This window comes from Thunnus thynnus, chromosome 11, assembly GCF_963924715.1.
Source record: "Thunnus thynnus chromosome 11, fThuThy2.1, whole genome shotgun sequence".
Taxonomy (NCBI): Eukaryota; Metazoa; Chordata; class Actinopteri; order Scombriformes; family Scombridae; genus Thunnus; species Thunnus thynnus.
In genome coordinates this window covers 33,839,094-33,859,487 of record NC_089527.1, presented here as the reverse complement: position 1 = coordinate 33,859,487, position 20,394 = coordinate 33,839,094, and the positions used below count along the sequence as shown (strand labels likewise).

General features: G+C 40.1%; 1 protein-coding gene across 4 annotated transcripts; it reads left to right on the top strand.

Annotated features, from left to right (window-relative positions):
- Positions 1-1,503: 1,503 nt before the first annotated feature.
- Positions 1,504-12,601, top strand: lacc1 (laccase (multicopper oxidoreductase) domain containing 1). Of its 4 annotated transcripts, none has more exons than XM_067604586.1 (5): positions 1,504-2,793; positions 5,117-5,295; positions 6,592-6,757; positions 7,083-7,308; positions 11,776-11,997. In XM_067604586.1, exons 1-5 carry the CDS (start codon positions 2,301-2,303, stop codon positions 11,852-11,854), a joined length of 1,143 nt encoding a protein of 380 aa, XP_067460687.1. In that variant the 5' UTR covers positions 1,504-2,300; the 3' UTR covers positions 11,855-11,997. The 4 variants fall into 4 exon arrangements, with proteins under 4 accessions (XP_067460687.1, XP_067460686.1, XP_067460689.1 ...); XM_067604585.1 differs by having other exon boundaries at positions 1,507-2,793; positions 11,810-12,601; XM_067604588.1 differs by having other exon boundaries at positions 2,657-2,793; positions 5,199-5,295; positions 11,810-12,601.
- Positions 12,602-20,394: the final 7,793 nt, after the last annotated feature.

Genomic DNA, 20,394 nt, shown 5'->3' with positions numbered 1-20,394 from the left:
TAACAATGGTGACTATTTTTAAGATGTCAGTTTTTATTTGTATAGCCCAATATCACAAATCACAAATTTGCCTCCGGGGGCTTTACAGTCTGTAAGATTCTGGGCACTTCTCCTTGGGTTAGCTAGTTTAGCTAATGTAACATCAGGCTAGGTTATTATCACATACTACATCCTGGAGTAGGGGTGTACCAAACAGACATTCACCGGGGAAAAAAGTGCACTGCTAACGTCAGTTAGCAGCTAGATAGCTAATTGGCTGCTCAGCTGCAGCACATTAAACAGCGTTGTTAACATATCTGCAGATGTCACGTCAGACCCGTTAGATGCTGGTTTGGTTGTTGCTCTTCACAATCCCTGTTAGCGACACATTGTCTGTCCATTACTTGTACTTACAGCAGTTTGTCTACTTTGTTTCCAATGAGACATTAAATTTTGAAATTAATCTGTGGTTTTTATGCATGCTGAATCGTGGGGGGCGATCTGCACAGATCAACTGCGTTCCGTTACACCACTATACTGGACCAAGTTCACTTTTTAGCTCTGAAACAATTATGTACAACTACAACTTTCTGCCAGAATCAGAGAACCAATTTTATGTTTTTCCAAACTTTCAGTGATAGAATCCTTATTTTGATAACTTAAGGTCCACTTCTAAGCTTTTTTTCTGTCCTCTGGAGAAGTTAGGTCACATGATGACCTGCCTATCTTTATGATGACCTGTAATGTCCTTATTGTAAAAATGCACTGCATTATAACAACACAAACAAGTCATATGAGCACTTTCACAGCAAACATTTTGACATACTAGGAAAAGCACAAGTAACTAATAACACTGTGTGTCAGTACCAGGGTTATGCTAGCTCACTGTCATGGCTTTGCAGGACAAAAACTTTTTTGTCTCGAAGCCATTAAAAGCAATTTATTGATTAGTGACCACAGAGACTAATGAGCTGTATGTATGTAATGTAAAAGAAGTTTCACACGTGAACAGTGATGGAAGGAGTACTGAGATCCTTAACTAAAAAGCAGTAATACCACAGTGTAGAATAAGTAGTATCAGGAAAATGTACTTAAAGTACCAAAAGTAAAAGTACTCATCATGCAGAATGGCGTCTTTCAGAGTTATATTACTGGGTTATTATTACCGATGCACTATTGTGGAAGCAGCATAACAGCCTGGCCGCTGGTTGCAGTGGAGTTAATTTGAACTACAAATAGTGCTGGATAGTTCAAGCTATAACATCGATTCATGTTTTATAAACTGATCATAGGTTTTGCATGCAAAATCTTAATCTGCAAAGTTAACCAGTAACTGTCAACTGTAGTGGAGCAGAAGTGTAAAGTCACATAAAATGGAAACAATTAGGCAAACTGTACTGAAGTGTAGAGTGTAAAGTGTGTACAGTAGTTGAGTACCTGTAGTGAGGTACTTTCCACCACTACAAGTGCATTTAGTCTACAGTGATGTTCCATTCATTTGACCCCATATACATGGTGTATTTTCTTGAATTCCTGCAAGTTATGTGTTTTATTCATATCATCTGCAGCCTACAGATATTTTCTCAGTGATTTATTTTTGGAAACACTTTATACTAAGGTTGCAAAACATATACTTAAGTAATGCTGAACTACTGCATTTGTGATGATTTCATGAATTAATACAGGATGCATCAGGACTTCCTGTTGCTCACCATTAAGAAATGATTAGGTCATCGTGAGTTAATGTCATTAGTTAATGCTTAATGGACCATCAATTAATGTTGATTTCCATTTACTTCACACATTCATTCACCAAATGACTTAGAATCCAGATAATTCTAATTACAGATAATTTCTCAGGAGAAATATGAAGCAATGTTTGAGTAGTCAGATTAATTCATGCATTAAGTCATCAGGAGTCATGCATTACTTGTGTTTTGTGACCTTATCATAAAGTCTTGCAGAATCTTCTATAATATATTCTTTCTCAGACGCATGCTGGGGCAGCTTTTGTACGTTTTGCCTCGAATTGTTACAATATGTCCACATTATAGGAAATGCTCACAAACTCGGTTTGACCTCACTGGGCAACTCAGCAGAGTTTCAGTGTGAGGGCTTTCCAGTGTGGGCGGGGCCAGGCTGTGGGAAGACAATGCAGGAAGTAATAGTGTGCTGTAGTTTCGGACTTATTGTGATTGACAAACACGTACCTGCCTGCTGTACATAAAGGCAGGTCATGTCAGTGACCGGATGAGTGCGGTTGAGTCAGAGAATGAAACTTAACGCTGCATTCTGAACAGGTAAAAGCTCGGCTGTCTGCGATGTCTGAGGCCGTACTGGTGGATCTGATTCACGGCTGGTGTCCAACATGCTCCGGCGCGTCTCTGCTGGAGGAACCTGCAGCAGACCTGCATGTTTTCCTGCTGTGCGGGAATCGTCACCGCCACAAAAACGGTTTTTCAGACACATTTGTACGCTCGAGCAGAAAGGTGCAGATGCTGGACTTCGGCTCCACCGCGGAGTGCCTGTACCGTTTCAAGCAGACAGTGGACGGGCTGGACCTGAGCTCGGTCACGGTCCTCACGTCAGCGCAGGGCAGAGAAGTGCTGCATTTGTACCAGGAGCTGCTTTTTACGGCCATGTACACTTTTGACTTCAAGATAAGGTCAGTGGACAGTACGTGTCCGAGCTGCAGAGGCCCTGCCCACACAGAGTCACCTGGTGAAAGAGTTCATGAAGAAGTGTCCACCTTCCTGCAGCAGCTGCCTGCACTAGCGGGAGACGTCACAACTCTGACGTCATCACTGATTCCAGGTGAGTTTAAAGGTCCAGTATCTGGGATTTAGTGGCATCTAGCGGTGAGGTTGTAACAAACTGAATACCCCTCCCCCTCCCCTTCCAAGCATAGACTGTATAAAATATGGACGTAATCACCATGACGTCACCCATTGGTTTGTGAACTGCTGTTCTGAAACCATCGCCATCTTGGATTTGACCGTTGCCATGTTTGATTTTGCATTTACAATCTATGGTTAACAGTGATAATGCTAATGCTAATGCTAATTTAATGCAAAACAGGCTTTAAACCATAAAAACTGAACATCTGACTCTTAGATGATACTTTATTACAATCAAATGCTGGACAAGATTTTTTTAGGTGACCAAAATGTTACAGTTAACTTTCATGAACTGAAAACACACTGTGAAATAGCAGCAGCAACGCCTATACTCTGTGAATCCATGGGTTACAGCATGGTTATGTTACACAATCAATGTTGTCGCTGTGGTACCAACTTGTCAATCACAATGTAGCCACGCCCTAAAGCGTACGCTGCTTTATCATCTATTTTACTCTAAATGGGGCCACAATTTACAAAATGAACATCATGATGCATTGAAGAAGACTTGATATAGTGATTGAGACCATAAACTCATTAGGAAAGCTTTTATTGGGAACATAAATCAAGTGAGAAATAAGGTCATTTTCTCATAGACTTCCATACAATTGGACTTCTTTTTGTAGCCAGTGGAGTCGCCCCCTGCTGGCCATTAGAAAGAATGCAGGTTTAAGGCACTTCCGCATTGGCAGAGCCACCCGCTTTCTTCCAAGTGTGTAGGAGAATGTACAGTGGCCACAAAACTCATGAAAATCAGTGAAAGGCCCTTTCTAGAGCCAGTGTTTGGCAGCCTCTTTGGAAGATGACCTGCTCCCTATGTAGATATGAAGGGCTCATTCTAAGCTAATGAAAACACGATTCTTATTTTCATGGGATTATACACTATTGCCGTTGGAATGAATTCCGGGAGTCAAATATAATTCAAATAGTAAAAAAATTAATACTAATTGAATGCTGAAATTACTATTTGAATCTGTAGTTTTCCTTATTTGGACATCACTCCCGGAGCTGGGGGTGTTCCCCAGAGATAAAGCTGAGCTACTGACACAGGCTAAGTGCTGCCAAGGGACTCTCCATAACCTGTTGTTCCCCTTCTCCTTTCCACAAAGTTAGGTTGTAAAAAATAGGCAGTAAATGAAAAGTGCAAAGCAAGAATGGTAAAAATGGTGCATGGACTGTACTTGTATAGCGCCTTTCTAGTCTTCCACATGCTGAATGGGTACAGGGGCTACCATGCAGGGTCCCAGCCTGTTCATCAGGGGGAACTAACCATTCACACACATTCATACACTGATGGTGCAGCCATCGGGAGCAATTTGGGGTTCAGTATCTTGCCCAAGGACACTTCGACATGCAGACTGATCTTCTGATTGGTGGACGACCCACTCTACCTCCTGAGCCACAGTCTTTGAAGTTCTCTACACATTTCACGCTGTGCTCTCTCTGTGTTATGGGTGTATAAATAAGTAGAGGTCTACCAGCGTGATGGCAATGCACGCGGTTTAGTCAGCACAGTTGTCTATGATTTGGGAGACTGGAGTTCGAGATCTGGTGTGGGAACCTCCTTCATAAGATAGTTTATTTATAAACACTTTTTTAAACACTTTAATATCCTAAAATTAAAAGTGTAATAAAAAAAACTGTATTTTTACACCTATTTCCACTTTTATTCAAATACAAATACAAATATAATTTTGCTGCCTCAACAAATATAGATGCAAATACCAATACTGGGCTTTGTGCACATCCCTAATAGATACATAGTAAATATCAATAATAGGCTCAATTTGAGCATGAAAAATTCTAATATAATTAGAATATTAAACATAATAAGGGATGGAATTCAGATTGACAGCACTATTATACACTTATTAAAACATACTTATGAATACTATATACCATTTCTGCCAAGTCCATTCCACTAGATGCCACTAAATTCTATGCAGTGTACCTTTAAAGAAGTAAAAAGTAGCGTCAAATGGAAATACTCAAGTAAAGTACAAGTATCTTTAAGTCTAAATTGTACTGAAGTAGAGTACTTGAGTAAACGTACTTTGTTACTTTCCACCACTGTGTGTGAATAAAGGTTAAATAAGTCCAAGTTCAATTTTCTGATGCGCAGGGTACCATAAAATTGCCAGAGTTTTGAATGAGGATCAGTGTGACTGAATATGAATATAAGGAGAATAAAAAGCAAAGAGAAACAGCAATCACTTGCTGATCATTTCTCTCTCCCTCAGACTGTTTTGGTCATGGCTTCAGTACTCGTACAGGTGGTGTGTCCTACATTCCCACCCTGTCCTCCTTGAATCTGTTCAGCAGCAGCAGGAGGAGGGACCCCGGGGCCGTGGTGATGGAGAACAGACGGCGACTGGCCCTCCATGCTGGTTTTCACCCTCAGCCACTACGCCTGGTCAAGGTACAGAACTGTCTGCACAACAAAAGATCAAACTTCTGCAGGGTAAAACTACATGACACAGTACAGTACTGCTGCTTCACTGGCAGAAGAGCTGCATAGGCTGCATGAAGCCATCTGAGTCAGTTGATTCTCCTACACATAAAGGGAGAGTTGTTTTTCTCTTATACCGTGCGTTCAGAAAGTATTTAGATCCCTTCAATTTTTTCACATTTTGTTATGTTGCAGCCTTATGCTAAAATTGTTTAAATTCATTAAACGTAACAAAAAACCAAAATATCACATTGACATAAGTATAATATATAGTTAGTTGAAGCACCTTTGGCAGTGGTTACAGCCTCGTGTCTTCCTGGGTGTGACACGACAAATTTTTCACACCTGGATTTTGTGACTTTCTGCCATTCTATTCTTCATATCCTCTCATGCTGCCACCACACCATGCTTCACTGTTGGAATGGTATTGGGCAGGTGATGGTGCCTGGTTTCCTCCAGACATGATGCCTAGAATTGAGGCCAAACAGTTCAATTTTGGTTTAATCAGACCAGAGAATCTTATCATAAAGCCCAGATGGGTGGAGTGTTGCAGTGATGGTTGTCCTTCTGGAAGTTTCTCCCATGTCCACACAGGATCTCTGGAGCTCAGCCAGAGCAACCATCGGATTCTTGGTCACTTCTCTTACCAAGGCCCATCTCCCCCCCTTGCTTAGTTTGGCCAGACGGCCAGCTCTAGGAAGAAGTCTTGGTTGTTCCAAACTTCCATTAAGAATTATTGAGTCCATTGTGCTCTTTGGAACCTTCAATGCAACGGAAATTTTTTTGTAGCCCTCCCCAGATCTGTGCCTCGACACAATCCTGTCTCTGAACTGGAAAAAAAAACTGTAGGCTTGCAGCAATTCTTTTCAGTCTACAGTTCATTTGGACTTTTCCCACATAAATATGTTATTTGAAAGCATATAGAAGTGCTTATAATGTTGTGACTGATGTTCTTTTTCTTTTGTTTTTGTATATATGTTATCCTGAAATTGCATGTTTTGTAAATTAGTGGTGTTGGTTTAAGGTGGACAGCATGACTGTAGATTTATGTGTTACTAAATTACAGAATTAATGTAATTTTGGAGATATTCCTCAGCTGATGAAAACATGAATGGACTCATTTCTTCATATGTTGCTCTCCATTTGTTTTGAAATGTGTTGAGGAACTTTTGTCTTGTTAAAAACCTATCAGGACTTTGCTCTGCTCAGCTGCAGCTCAGAGCCTCCTACATTAACTTCTTGCATGTGTTGGCTTGTTTGTTGCAGGTGAAGCACGCCAGTGATGTCTGGGTTATGGGGAAAGCCGAGCCAGAGAGCTATGATGCAATTGTAACCAATCAGAGTGGGGTGATTTTAGGAGCTCCAGGGGCAGACTGCATACCAGTCCTGTTTGCTGATCCAGTGTCAATGGTCATTGGAGTCGCTCATGCAGGTAGTTGTTTCATTCATTTACTTTCATAAAGTGTAAGATCCTGTGTTTTGAAATGAGATGACAGAAAATGACAGTTATGCCTGTGGGCATAGTGGATTGCCAGTATTGGTAAGAAGAAAAACTAATATAGATTATAAAAAAGAATATATTATATGAGGAATATGATATATATATATTAATATTAAATGGGGAATAACGTCTGTATTTTCATTCTGTATGTGAAATCAGACATAAAAAAATAAATGTAATGTTGCAGAAGTCAGCCTCCATGCTTCCTGGTAGTTAGTTTATCCTGGCAAACTGCTTATTTTCTACTTGCCCTCAGGCTGGAAAGGAACCCTGATGGGAGTTGCTATGGCGACAGTGGAGGCCATGGTGAGAGACTTTGGTTGCCAGGTGAGCAACATCGTTGTGGCCATTGGCCCATCAGTGGGGGCGTGTTGTTTCACCCTGGAGAAAGAGCAGGCGCTCGACTTCCATTGCATCCATCCAGACTGTGTCCTTGATCCGCAGTCAGCTAGACCACATGTCAACATCCGTCTTGCCAACAGGTACAGTTCAGCAGAATAGAATATTATATTATTATTATTATTATTATTATTATTATTATTATTATTATTATTATTATTATTATTATTATTATTATTATTACTGTATATTATTTATATTCAGGTTTTACTTCATATTTAATATTTAATCAGGTGAATAACTGCCATTCTTATGTTTCAACACTTTGGTCCAGACTGAAATATCTCAACAACTATTGGATGAAATTTGGTACAAATGACTTGTGATCCTCTGACTTTTCATCTATGGCCACAAGCAAGCAAAGATTTCCACTCATTCAACATTTAGGGCTGGGTATTGAACCTCAGTATCATTCAAAACAGGTCTTGAGTATCAGAAACTACCAAATAGGGCTGCAACTAAAAATTGTTTTCATCATCACTTCATCTGCAGGGTATTTTTGTCTATAAAATATCAGAAAATAATTTAACATTCCTGTCACAGTTTCCAAGGACCAAGGGTAATGTATTAAAATTGCTTGTTTTATCCAACCAACAGTCTAAAACCCAAAGATATTCAATTTATTTCGTATATGACAAAGACATCAAATAAAAGCTGGGATGAGAGAGTATTTTGGCATTTTTGTTGGAAAATTATTGAAACAATTAATCGATCGAAACAGTTGCTGATTAATTTCCTGTTGATGTACTAATTGATTAATCGACAATTTCTGCTGTCAAGTATTGAAAGTTGTCATTGACTGCTTGAGCAGGTACTTATTTTAGATAGTTTTGATTTTAATAACAACTCTGACCACATTAAATATAGTTTGACATTGTGGGAAGTTAGCTCATCTTCTCTCATGCAGACATTTAAAGACAAGATCAAAACCACTCTCATCTGTCAGTTAAATATAAGCCAGCATGTATTCTGTAAAAGGATGACAGAGGTGTTTTGTCTTATAAGTGATTTTGTTTGAAATATGAAATGACTTTTATGTTTGTTTTGTCTTAAAGCTAACTTTGTCACTCACACTAATGTTGTGAAGCTGAATTAGCCTCCTTAAGGCCGTAATCAGACCAAATCAGGCGGTGCGGCGAAAACGCCAGTGCTCCCATTCATTTGAATGGGGGAAGTGCATTTCAGCTGCGGGCGTTTTGGCCTCAGTGGCGCTACACCGGACTGTGGCTGGAAAATTGAGCCAGGGTCAACTTTTGGAGAAACACAACCGTATGTCACTGCGGCTGAAGGCTGCAGTGGCCAATCACAGCTGGAGACCAGACTGATCAGAGCTGTAAAACTCTGCCATGAGGAAGTACAAAGATGTTACTAGGAGGAGGGGAGGACATTTCTCTTTGTATGATAATGGTAAAAGTAAAGTTAGACTTTGCTGTCGGCTCCCCGACTCATTATAAAAAAGACGAGAAAAAGAGACAGAGAGAGCTGAGAGCACCAGTGAGAGAGAGAGAGAGAGAGAGAGAGAAGCTGTGGTTGAGTGAGCTGGAGAGTGAATGAAGAGAGGGAGTGCTGGTAGCAAGAAAGCCGGTTCATCAGATCAATAAAACGTTATTTTCTGATTGTTTCAAAGTGATTAGAGCACAGACACTCCCACACCTCCGCTTAACCCTATGCCAGTGGGTAGATTAGTGTTGTGTGTCGTGTTGATCCTTATGTCTATCCAACCCTGTCTAGAAATGTCCCAATTATGTTTCGTTGGCAAACGTAATCACTACCTGGATTATGTTCACAGGCAACTTTTTTTTTCAAACAAATTAAGCACAACATTTATATATCACATTGAAGTCACATGGAGGAGGTTGGGGTGGTGGTAGACTTACAAGAAGCAGGACCTTTTTTCTGTATTAAACAAGGACCATGATCTTTCCTCAACCGTAACCAAGTGCTGCCAGTGTCTAAACATAACCATAAAAAGTTTGTTGGGAAAAAAAACAAGTATGTTGCCTCTGAACATTTCACTCATATATCCAGTATCAACAAGTAGCAAGCTGTGGTCGGGAAGAACCCTCCATTATAACAGGACAGTGGATATACTGACTGTCTAAGACCCGATTTTAAGAAATACACAATATTGTCCAGAAGGTGATATCTTTGTTCAGACTCAGTCTGAAACAAGAGGAAGTAAAGCTGTAGGTTTTACATGAACAACATACTGATGTTCTGTTTGTTGCCCTCAACTGTATGTAGAATTCGGCCCTCAGTTTATTAAATAGCCATCATACAGCAACAGGATTGATATACTTTTATATCAGTAGTGGCTCAAGTGGCCACAACAAAAGGGAGACACACCAGTGTTAAGTTTTAACAAAAAGATATTTTATTAAACCAAAATTAAACCAAATTGAACCAAATTAAAGATTAACTAAATATATAAAGTATGGGGTGTAAAGTCAGTAGTGTGTGATGCGCATGAGTGGAAGATATGTGTGTGTATGTGTATTATGAAGGTGCATAAAAGCAAAGTAAATAACTAAAGTAATATAACCAAACCGAGTAGTGAGCATGTGTCCGCGTTATGTGTGCTTGTCAGAGGCTCAGTCATAAAGTAACATTTTTATCCAGTTTTTAAGCCACATCTTACACTACACTTTTAGATCTTGGATATTTTTATCTATATGTTTTAAGGTGAAAGATTTTAGTCATCATGCACTCAGATTTCAAGTTTTATGTTTCCTGGTCCAGACGGCCTGCCGAGGCTAGCACAACCGGCTTGTTTTTAGCTTTGGGACCTAACTAATGCAACATGGGACTGCAGATTCCAGGTGTCAAGCAGGCTCCCACCCCCCTCTCTCTGTTCGCCCTTCTCCATCTACTCTGTCTGAAGTCTCCTCCACCAACCATGCTCATTACTGGTGATTCAATCATGAATCACCAGTAATGGTGATTCAATTCACCATTACTGGTGCATTAAGGAACATCCAGCATAAGCATTCGGCCAAATCTGGCCAATTTCTTGCATCTGCAACGCATTCAAAAAGAGTGAAAATAGTGTGAGGGTCTTGCTCCAAATGCAAATTAGCCACAACATCAACACCACCTGTTGCAGACCTGGCTTGCGGCAGCTGTCTAGTGGGAGGTATTTATGCATTGAAAACCAGCAGACTTGTAAAGCGACCTTCAAGCTGGTGAAAAATCACGCAGATGTGCACCCGAGACAGCTGTCTGAAGACAACTGAAACTAATCATGCTGCCACAACACTACAAAAAAAACAAACAAACAAACAGACGCAATCCAAAGGGGAAATGCCACAACAGCCTAACTGGGAAATCTGTGTAAATAGCGTATCAGGAGGGTAACACTTACCTTCTGAACAGCACATGACAGTCCAACATCAGGTCAGAGACCAATGTTTCCTGCAAAAAACACAATGTATCTCCCAAAAACCAGAAAACCAGAGCAAACCATAGACCCAAAACAGCCCTGGCGACAAACATGCCACCTAAAAGCCAGCACGCAGGACCAATCACCTCATCAGCTGTGCAATCACACCATGCACCCAACTGCTACCTGAGGCACAAAACAAACTCCTTAAACTAACCCTAATTAAACACGCTTGCTGTCTAGACAGCAAGTGTGTCAGATGTGTTTTTCACACACAGGTCACACGCAACAGATAGGCTCTCATTGTAATCTATGCAGTCTTGTGTCTCACCCGAATCTTACGGGCATAACCGCGACCTGAAGCATTAATTTGTGCTTCATGTCTATTTTCCTCCATTTTATGCACTTCACTACAGTCATGTGTATTGGGCTGTGAGTGCTTCCAACATGCAGGTGACCTATGCTCAACACTGCACCTGAATGCCTCTAGTGTAGACACAGAGATGGAGCACTCGCTGCTGCTGCTCTGCTGATGTTCTTCTCATGCTACGTTTGCTGCCCAGACACAGGTTAATGGACAAGCCCGTTTGTTATGACCTGGCTCAAGTGGCCACAACAAAAGGGAGAGTTTTAACAAAAAGATATTTTGAATTGAATTGAACCAAATTAAAGAATTAACTAAATATGCAAAGTATGGGGTGTGGAAATCAGTAAAGTCAGTGGTGTGTGATGTGCATGGGTGGAAGATATGTGTGTGTGTGTGTTATGAAGGTGCATAAAAGCAAAGTAAATAACCAAAGTAACATGGGTGCCAGTAGGGAGGAGCAGAGAGAGCAGCAGCAGAGGGGTAGAGAGAGTGAATGAGCTGCAGCAGTGGCTTAAGTAACCTAGGAACATTGGGCCCAGGTGTTCCAGGTTACTCTAATCAATCACCTGCAGGGCGATGAGAGATACAGGTTAGTAACAGATTGAAACCCCAGATGACCCAGGTGACATTACAATACTAAGTATATAAGGATTTTATTCTAAGCCCAATCAGAATCAGCAAGACCTGCTCCACAATATTCTATTTTTCAATAGTTTATGCTTTAAGTGTTTTTTACTTGTGTACTGTAGTGTGTTTTATACAATAATCAAGTTAAATTCTACTCTACTCCTTTCTTATATGCAGCTCAGTAAATCAAAAAACAAATTTTCCACCCCAGAATTCTCCTCCAAGAGGGTGGGATCCTGCCAGAGCACATCCATGATGACACAGTGACAGACAGGTCCTGTGTGACGCCCTGCACTTCTTGTCACCCCGAAGCCTTCTTCTCCCGCGTCAGAGACGGACTCAACTTTGGCACCCAGGTGGGCTTCATGTGGATCAAGGAAAACCAGAAAACAGGCCCACCCTCCAGCAGACAAGATGGTGTGGAACTGACAAAATGAATGATCGTCACAGATATCATCCACCTGAGTTGTTGGGACTTTATCCAAGGACTCCCGTATTTGATAATGTGTGGGTAAAAAGGCCTGGAGACAGCAAATGACTTGCAGCTGCAGGTAACAGAGAAAATAAGTCCCTATTACTTTATATTACACTGTTATGTATGATTATATATATATATTTATGTATATATATGTCAAATATGGAATATAACCTCTCCTGAAGAATAATGACTGCTAAATCTGTACTGTTGCTCTATTACTATTTTCTGTTCTACAGTTTTAAAGCATATTAATTTGAATGTAAAATCAACTTTAACTGTACTGTAAAAAATTCCAGCCGAGTATATTTTATTGAACAGATCCAATTAAGATCAGCAGCTGTTGTTAATGTGCCTTTAATAAGCTGTACAGGTGCAGGCAGGAGTCCGAATGATGGCTGCTGTCAGTGTATCGAAGTTTTATGTGGTCGTTTGCTTGAATGTTTCTTGTTTTCAGGTCCCTCTTGGTAAAGAGATGACAATCTCAATGTGACTACCTGATTCAATAAAGTTTTAAAAAAAATATGACAGACATGAAGCATGCTTCCACTGAAGAGTTGAATACATCAGATTTGTGTGGAGAGATGAGGAGACTGTAACGTTCCTCAAATTAATGTGTTGAACTAACAGAAAAGTCACATTTCCATCGTGTTTTCTACATGGTTTTTCACTGACTGCCGCTTTTTTAATGACATCTCACTGTCCTCTTCTTCTGCAATGGTTTAATGGCAATGACTTAAGAGTTAGCGCCACCATGTGTTTATGATCAAGTTCAATTGACCAAAACGTAGCTATTTAATAAATTCGCCTATTTTATAAAAAGTGTTGACATTGTGCAGGAGTTGATTCTTTTGTTTTGAGACTGAGGACCATCTCATGATCTTTTCAGTTCCTGTGTGGCAGGGTGGCAAGCGGCTGAAGAAGCAGAACTTGACTGGTGCACCATGCTCGTTACCAGCACTAGCTGCATTTACATGGACCCTAATATTCCACTAATAATCAGAATAATAGCCCAATCAGAATAGAAATGCCTCATGTAACCACCTCAATCGAAAGAGACTGGTCCAATCCGGCCCAATCAGAAGGAATTTTCAATCGGGTTGAGAGGGGTGGTGTAAACCTTTTAATAATCCGTTCAATAGAAAAATATTAGTGCCTAATAACCATGTAAACGCTTAATCCGATTGTTTCGCTTTGGTAGGAATAAATATATTCTTCTATAGGGGTAACATAAGGTATAGATGTGGACAGTGCAGTGTGTGTACAGTTTAGGCAGTGAACAAATGCTACAACTTCTCAAGACCCAAGCCAAGTTCCTGTGACTTGCCTGCCACCAGCTGATTTAAGTGAAGATAGCTACAAAGGGTTAGCCTAATCTGACCAGTTCACCTAAAGTGGACTGACTTATTATTATTGATTATTCTGCCAGTTAAACTCCCGCTGTTACTGCTCCAAGCGAAGAACAACCCTCCAAGTTCCCCAAACCAGCCAACCTCCAAACTAACTGTCAGGAGGGAAACTGACAACAAATAAAGAAAATAACAACACCAAATCTCAGTCTGGAAGCAAGTGAAACAACAGGCAGGGGCCTGGTTTGAACTAAATATTACAGAAAGCGGGCAGGAATCGAGAAAAGAAGCTCCATGTGTCACCTACTCCCTGCCCCAGCATGCACTGTGCAGGCTGACCTGCGTGGCGACAATTTTTATATTTTTTCATGTCTGTAACATATTGTGCAGATACAGACTTAAGGCCTCATTCACAAACAGTGCATATACACAAATCTGTGCTTAAACCATGTATATGAACGTTTTAAGCACAAATCCAGGATTCATCAGTATGTTCTTATCTGAGTTTGTTCTTACTTTGCAAACAAATTTAGAAGTGCCATAGACCATGCATACGCACAAATCATAAACGTCCCACAGTCTTAAAAAATATGGTCAATATTTATTCAATGCAAACGGTATATTAGAACCACAATTATTTAAAAAACCTTGAGCCTAAATATACAGCATTTAAGTGTAAGTTGCTGATAATACACTACTTATTTACTAATTATAAAATGAATACCTAAGACATTGTAGTCCATAAATCATAATCATCATAAAATTAAAACAAAATTATTTTAATATATTAAAATTGTCCTATTCCCACTTTCAGATGACAATAGTTTATATATTGGAGTTTCCATATTGATATGTGACAGCGACTAATTTACCCCAGGCCTATCCAACTAACGGCCCGCGGGCCAGATACGGCCCTTTTGAATTTTTTTGTGGACCGCAAGAGGCTGCCTACAAATCAGGCTGGCATGGTAAAATTTATTTTTATTTTCTTGTGTTTGTTTGTTTAAGGGGACAGATAACTGTGGTTCACACTACAACATAATGGGTGGTGGTAATGAGCCGGCTGGCTGCCATCCGCCATAAAACAGAAAATAGAAGAAGTATCACATCCGTCCATCAAGTTGCACTCTGGGCTGGCTGACCACAAAGAAATTCACGTTAGCTAACAGCAAGCTTCAAAATGTCTCTGTCGAAGCTAAAGAGACGTAAAATCACCAATTCCAAAGCGAATGGACTGACAAGTATTTATTCACTTTGCCAGCCGCAACAAGTAATAAATGTTGCGTTTATTGTGCAATGAATGCATTGCTCTGATGAAAGAATATAATGTGAAGAGGCACTGCAAGTCAAATCATGACTCATTTTCTGCCAGTTTTGCAGAGGGCTCAGAGGAATGGAGAAGGAAAGTACAGGGACTGCTAGCATCTTTTCAACGGAGTCAAGTGGCCCTTGGTCACTTTTGCACGGAACAAGAGAGAGCCATGATAGCATCCCTGTGGGTAGCCTGGACACTAACCAGACAGAAGAGGCCTTTTACCGAGGTGGAAACTGTTAGAGATTGCATGGTTGCTGTCTTTGATGAAATGGTTGTTGATGAAAAAGTCAAGGAAAGCATCACTTCAACCATTAAAAAAGTGCCTCTCTTGGACACATCAACTCTTTGCAGAGTGGAACTACTTGCAAAGGATGTCTCAAGAAAGCTTTTGGAAAACCAAAAAGCAGAGGTTATCTCTATCGCTGTCGACGAATCAACTGATTGGACTGACATGGCCCAGCTATGCATCTATGTCAGGTTTTTCAATGGAGTGTGCTTTCAGGAAGAACTTCTGGGCTTGTTCTGTTGGAGGGACACACTACAGATGAAGTGATTTTTCAAAAGATTGTCTTGTTTTTTAATGAGTGTGAACTGGATTTACAAAAAGTTTGCCTGTTGGTTACTGATGGCGCTCTGGCTATGATTGGTAGAGTGCAAGGGCTGGTGGCATGGCTATCAGCCATAGCCCCACATATGCAGTTTTTACACTGTATCATCCATCAGTCTCTGCTGTGTGCAAAGCTCATCGGTGATCTGAAAAACACCATGGACACTGTTATGAACATTGTGAATTTTATTCGATCAACCTCCAGCCTGCAACAATCAAGTGATAGTCTTCTAATTTCATTGTTCCCTGCACAGATTCAAGGCACCCAGTGCCAGTGAGGCAGTTAAGCAACCCCAAAACATCACTGAGCCTCCTCCATGTGTCACTGTAGGCACGGTGTTCTTTTCTTTGAAGGCTTCATTTTTCTTCTGTAAACAAACAGGATTGGTGCGATTTACCAAAAAGCTCTAATTTTGTTTCATCTGTCCAAAGCACATTCTCCCAGAAGGACTGTTGCTTGTCAACACACAATTTGGCAAAATCCAGTCTGGCTTTTTTGTATCTCCCTCTTAGAAGGGTGGTCTTTCTGGGTCTTATACCAATGGAGCCCATTTTCATTCAGACAGCGACAGATGGTGCGACTTGAAACTATTATACCTTGAACTTGAGGATCAGCTTGGATCTGTATTGAAAATTTGCTTGGTTCTTTCTCGACCATTCGAGCAATCCTGTTCAACCTCAGGCCAATTTTCCTCTTGTCACCACATCCAGAGATGTTGGCTACAGCTCCATGGGCCTTAAACGTCTTAATAATATTGGCAACAGCGGTCACAGGAACATCAAGCTCTATGGAGATGGTCTTATAACCTTACCTTGACCATGCTTGGCTATTACCTTTTTTCTAATGTCTTCAGTCCTCTGGTTTTCCTTCTGTTTTCCATGTTCAGTGTGATGCACACAGTGGCACAAGACAGCAGAGTGAGTCATTTTCTCCTTTCAAACTGGCTGCCTGAGTGATTATAAGATTGAAAACATCAGTGATACTAATTAAAACACATTAGTCTGCTCAAAGTATCACTACAAATCAATTATTTCTTACAACTTCTAAAGGGTACCAATAATTTTGTCCAGGCTAATTTAGAAGTTTAAAATATGCACTATAAATCCTTATCAATAGTGATGTATCACAATAATAGTTCTCTTCAGTGTAACGTTAACTTTTACTATACTAGCTGGTACTCCAAAATGGATACTATGGAAAGCCAAAGGCATCACATTTCGTCTCAATTTCCCTGGTGTTTAAAAACACCACCAGGCATTTATTAGACGCTGTTCTGATCGCCCGCAGGCTTTAAAGTACGTGTGAAGCCTGGTGGCGTTAATTAAACGCCTTGTGGCGTTTGGTAATGATTGATTTATCACAGCCAATAAAATTGAACTGTAGTCACCCAATCAGTAAAGAATAAGGGCAGACCACACTAATCAAGCACTAATCTCCTTTTCTGTTTGTTTGGATAGCCTACAGAAAATCCCAAGTATGCACTTGGGTATTATTTTATGATTTATTCATTTTTATTATTATTTATTTATTCATACATATGATTATGTGTTCAAATATGTGAAGTAGAGTGTAGTTATATCAGCCATCTAACAGGTAAAGGCTTTTCATTCATGCTTGTTCACTGGGATAAACCAGTTTGCCTGCTGTTACTGTAAGATTCCTGAGGGTGGCAGCAGAGGACCATAACAATTATGATATATTCACTTGTAGCGCACAGGATTAATGACACATCCTTTCTAAGGAATCCATTCTAGTTTTGGTATAACTGTGTAGATATCGATGTTATAGAGTGTTATTGATATTGTAAAGGGTACATAGTCATTTTAATTTATTTTATTTCATTTTTAAGTTTATTTTATTAAGATTATATCATTATGTGATCACAATGTAAAGATTACAATGTTATATTTTTCAAGCCAACATAGTAATCTACAGCAGAGTAGGATTTTCAAGCTGTGGTGAGAGCAAGCTGTGCTGATCCATCGATCCATCTTCCTGAACTGACTGCTTGTGTGTACCATTGCAGAATAAAGGACTTGAATGCCCCTTCCACCTTGAGTCCTGTACCATAGATGTTCATAACATATTGTTTTAAAGCATACAGTTTAGCATAGAGCAAGCCCTCTTATATAAATGTTGATTTTAACAATGCAAGACAAAAACAATACAAGTGTTAATCTACTGAAAATAAAAAATGAAATAAAGAGATGAGAATAATAATGATAATACGAGACAGCCATTAGTCTATAAATAACCACATAAAAACAAAAACAAAAGGATAAGGTGATGGTAAGTAGAATATGGTAACAACAAGTATATTTATAAATGCACTGAGCTCCTCTCTCCTCCTCCCCCTCTCCATCTGTACGTATTCATGTACCATTAATTCACGTTACTAACTTGGCTTCTTCCCCGGAATTTTTGTGCTTGGAGCAGGAAACTCCAAGATCCGAACTGTGGGCCTTGGCTTGCAGGGATGATGCAGGGATGGCGGTGTCCTGTGGGTGTCCTGCCTTGACACCTTCTCCGGCCATTATTGCTGTTACTATCACTAGTTATATCTCTATTATTATTATCGTTGTTATTGTTGTTGTTGTTACTATGCTTCTCTGTGTGTCTCTCCCCCCTCTCCCCCTCCCTCCTTCTTTCCTCTCAACCCAACTGGTCAAGGCAGATGGCCGCCCACCTAGAGCCTGGTTCTGCTTGAGGTTGAGGGGAGTTTTTCCTTGCCGCTGTCGCCAAGTGTTTACTCATGAGGGAATGTCGGGTCTCTCTAAATTAAAGAGTGTGGTCTAGAACTGCTCTATATGAAAAGTACCCTGAGATAACTTTTGGCACTATATAAATAAAACTGAATTGATCTGAATTGAATTTAAAAATGTCTGCACATGACTATGCCTTCTGGTTATCTCTCTTATTGTAGCAGGAAGTGACATATTTAGCAGCATAATACCAGATTGCTCATTTATGGTATGACATTGTCTAAGCAGTAATGTGACCACTCTGTCGCCCGTACTGCTTACTGACTCATCTATGGCATAGGAATCAAGGTGGAAGGGGCATTCAAGTCTTTTATTTCTGCAATGGGATACACACAACCAGTCAGTTCAGGAAGGTAGATCGATGGATCAGCACAGCTTGCTCCCACCACAGCATGAAAATCCTACTCTGCTATAGATGTAGATGGTTGATATAACTACACTCTTCTTCACATACAGTGGAAACCACCAGTGATCATGGTTACAGTGATCAGCCGCTTATATGGATTAAAAAAGCTCAGGACAGAATCATTCCTATACAAATACTGTTTAAATAATTTGCCCATAGTAATCAAGTAGTCTGCTTATAGTGTTCATTTGGGGTATTTTCAAATATGAAAACATGGAAAAATGAAAACTACGGTAATTCTATATTTTTTTTACCTTACCCCCATGATATACATATGATATGCAATTATAGGCTGCTGCACCATTAGGAGGCGTTGCGGAGGTGTGGGGTGTGGCCATGTTTATTTATAAACACCATGAAACAATAAGAAAATAACGTTGTATTTCTCTCATTCACCGGCTTTCTCGCTACCCCTGCTCACTCTCCCCATCCTCTCTCTCTCTCATCTTTTTTAAAATGAGGAGACAGCAAGCCTAACTTTACTTTTAACATTATCAAACGAAGAGAAATGTCCTCCCCTCTTCCTTGTAATGTGTTTGTCCTCCCTCAGCTCTAATCAATCTGATCGCCGGCTGTGGTTGACCACTGCAGCGTTACAGGTTGCGTTTCTCTAAAAGTTGATTCCAGTTCAACTTTCTCGCTGCGGGCCGCTGCGGCCCCCACTCCCGCAGCCTAGACGCACAACCCGTCTGCTTCCGGCTGGTTACCTGACGCTGCTGCCGCGTGTACATTACAATCACAACGGGAAAAAGAAGGTCAATAAATGAGAAACGTAGTCTCCTTGAAGTTTATGACAAACTGCCAAAAACGAGCCAACGAGATGCAGCAGCGAAACAACCAGTGTTTGAAACCGCTGTAATGTATTTTGAAAGTCAGTAAAATTCAGCAAATAGCAACGCTGCCCGTTTCATTACTTTATATTCATGTAATAAATATACAAATGTCAATTAGATGGTAATCTGCATGAGAAATAAAGAAAAAGAAAAAAATGGCTACAATAACCATCCGCTTACAGTGATCAATTTGACCTGGACAGACGTTATCACTGTAAGCAGTTTCCACTGTATTTGAAAATACAATCATATGTATGAATAAATAAATAATAATAATAATAAAATAACACCCAAGTGCGTACTTGGGATTTTCTCTGGGCTATCCAAACAGCTAAGGAGATCAGTGCTTGATTAGTGTGGTCTGCCCTTATTCTGTATTGATTGGGTGGTTACAGTTCAACTTTATTGGCTGTGATAAATCACAGGGCGGAGATCATTAACAAACGTCACAATGCGTCACACGTGTTTTAGACGCCTGTTGGCGATCAGAACTGCCTTAATAAACACCTGGTGGTGTTTTTGAACACTGGGGAAATTGAGCCGAGATGTGTTATCTTTGACTTTCCACAGATTAACCTCATTTCATCACCTCCACCCAACATTCTACAATCACATGCCCCAATGTTTTATTGTATTGATAATGTACAATCTGGTTCTTTAAATGTCTTACCTTTTAAAAGTGCATCACAAACGATCTATTCTGCTACAACCCTACAATGATGCTAGTATTTGCTGCTAACTTCTGGAAACTATTCAAGGAACCTATAAAAGGAAGGAAGGGTCATTACATCATACCAATGCTCTATGGTGCCAGACTTTGGTGCCAGTTGTATTGAATCCTATGGGAGATGCATGGAGAAGCACACTAAAACCAAACATATCTACATCGTATGACCTTTGATGAAGAAATGCCTCTACCAAGAAGAAGAACACAATTCAGAGAATACTGACTGATCTTCCTTTTATTATACATTATATTATATACAGGTGTAACATTAGTCTTCTCATAACATGCCATTGTAGGCCACTCTTTCTATGCTGTTTTAAG

Coding starts and splice junctions, on each gene's coding strand:
- lacc1 (XM_067604585.1), top strand. CDS start 2,301: ATGTCTGAGGCCGTACTGGTGGATCTGATTCACGGCTGGTGTCCAACA. Junction 2,794..5,116: donor GACGTCATCACTGATTCCAG/GTGAGTTTAAAG, acceptor TCTCTCCCTCAG/ACTGTTTTGGTCATGGCTTC. Junction 5,296..6,591: donor AGCCACTACGCCTGGTCAAG/GTACAGAACTGT, acceptor TGTTTGTTGCAG/GTGAAGCACGCCAGTGATGT.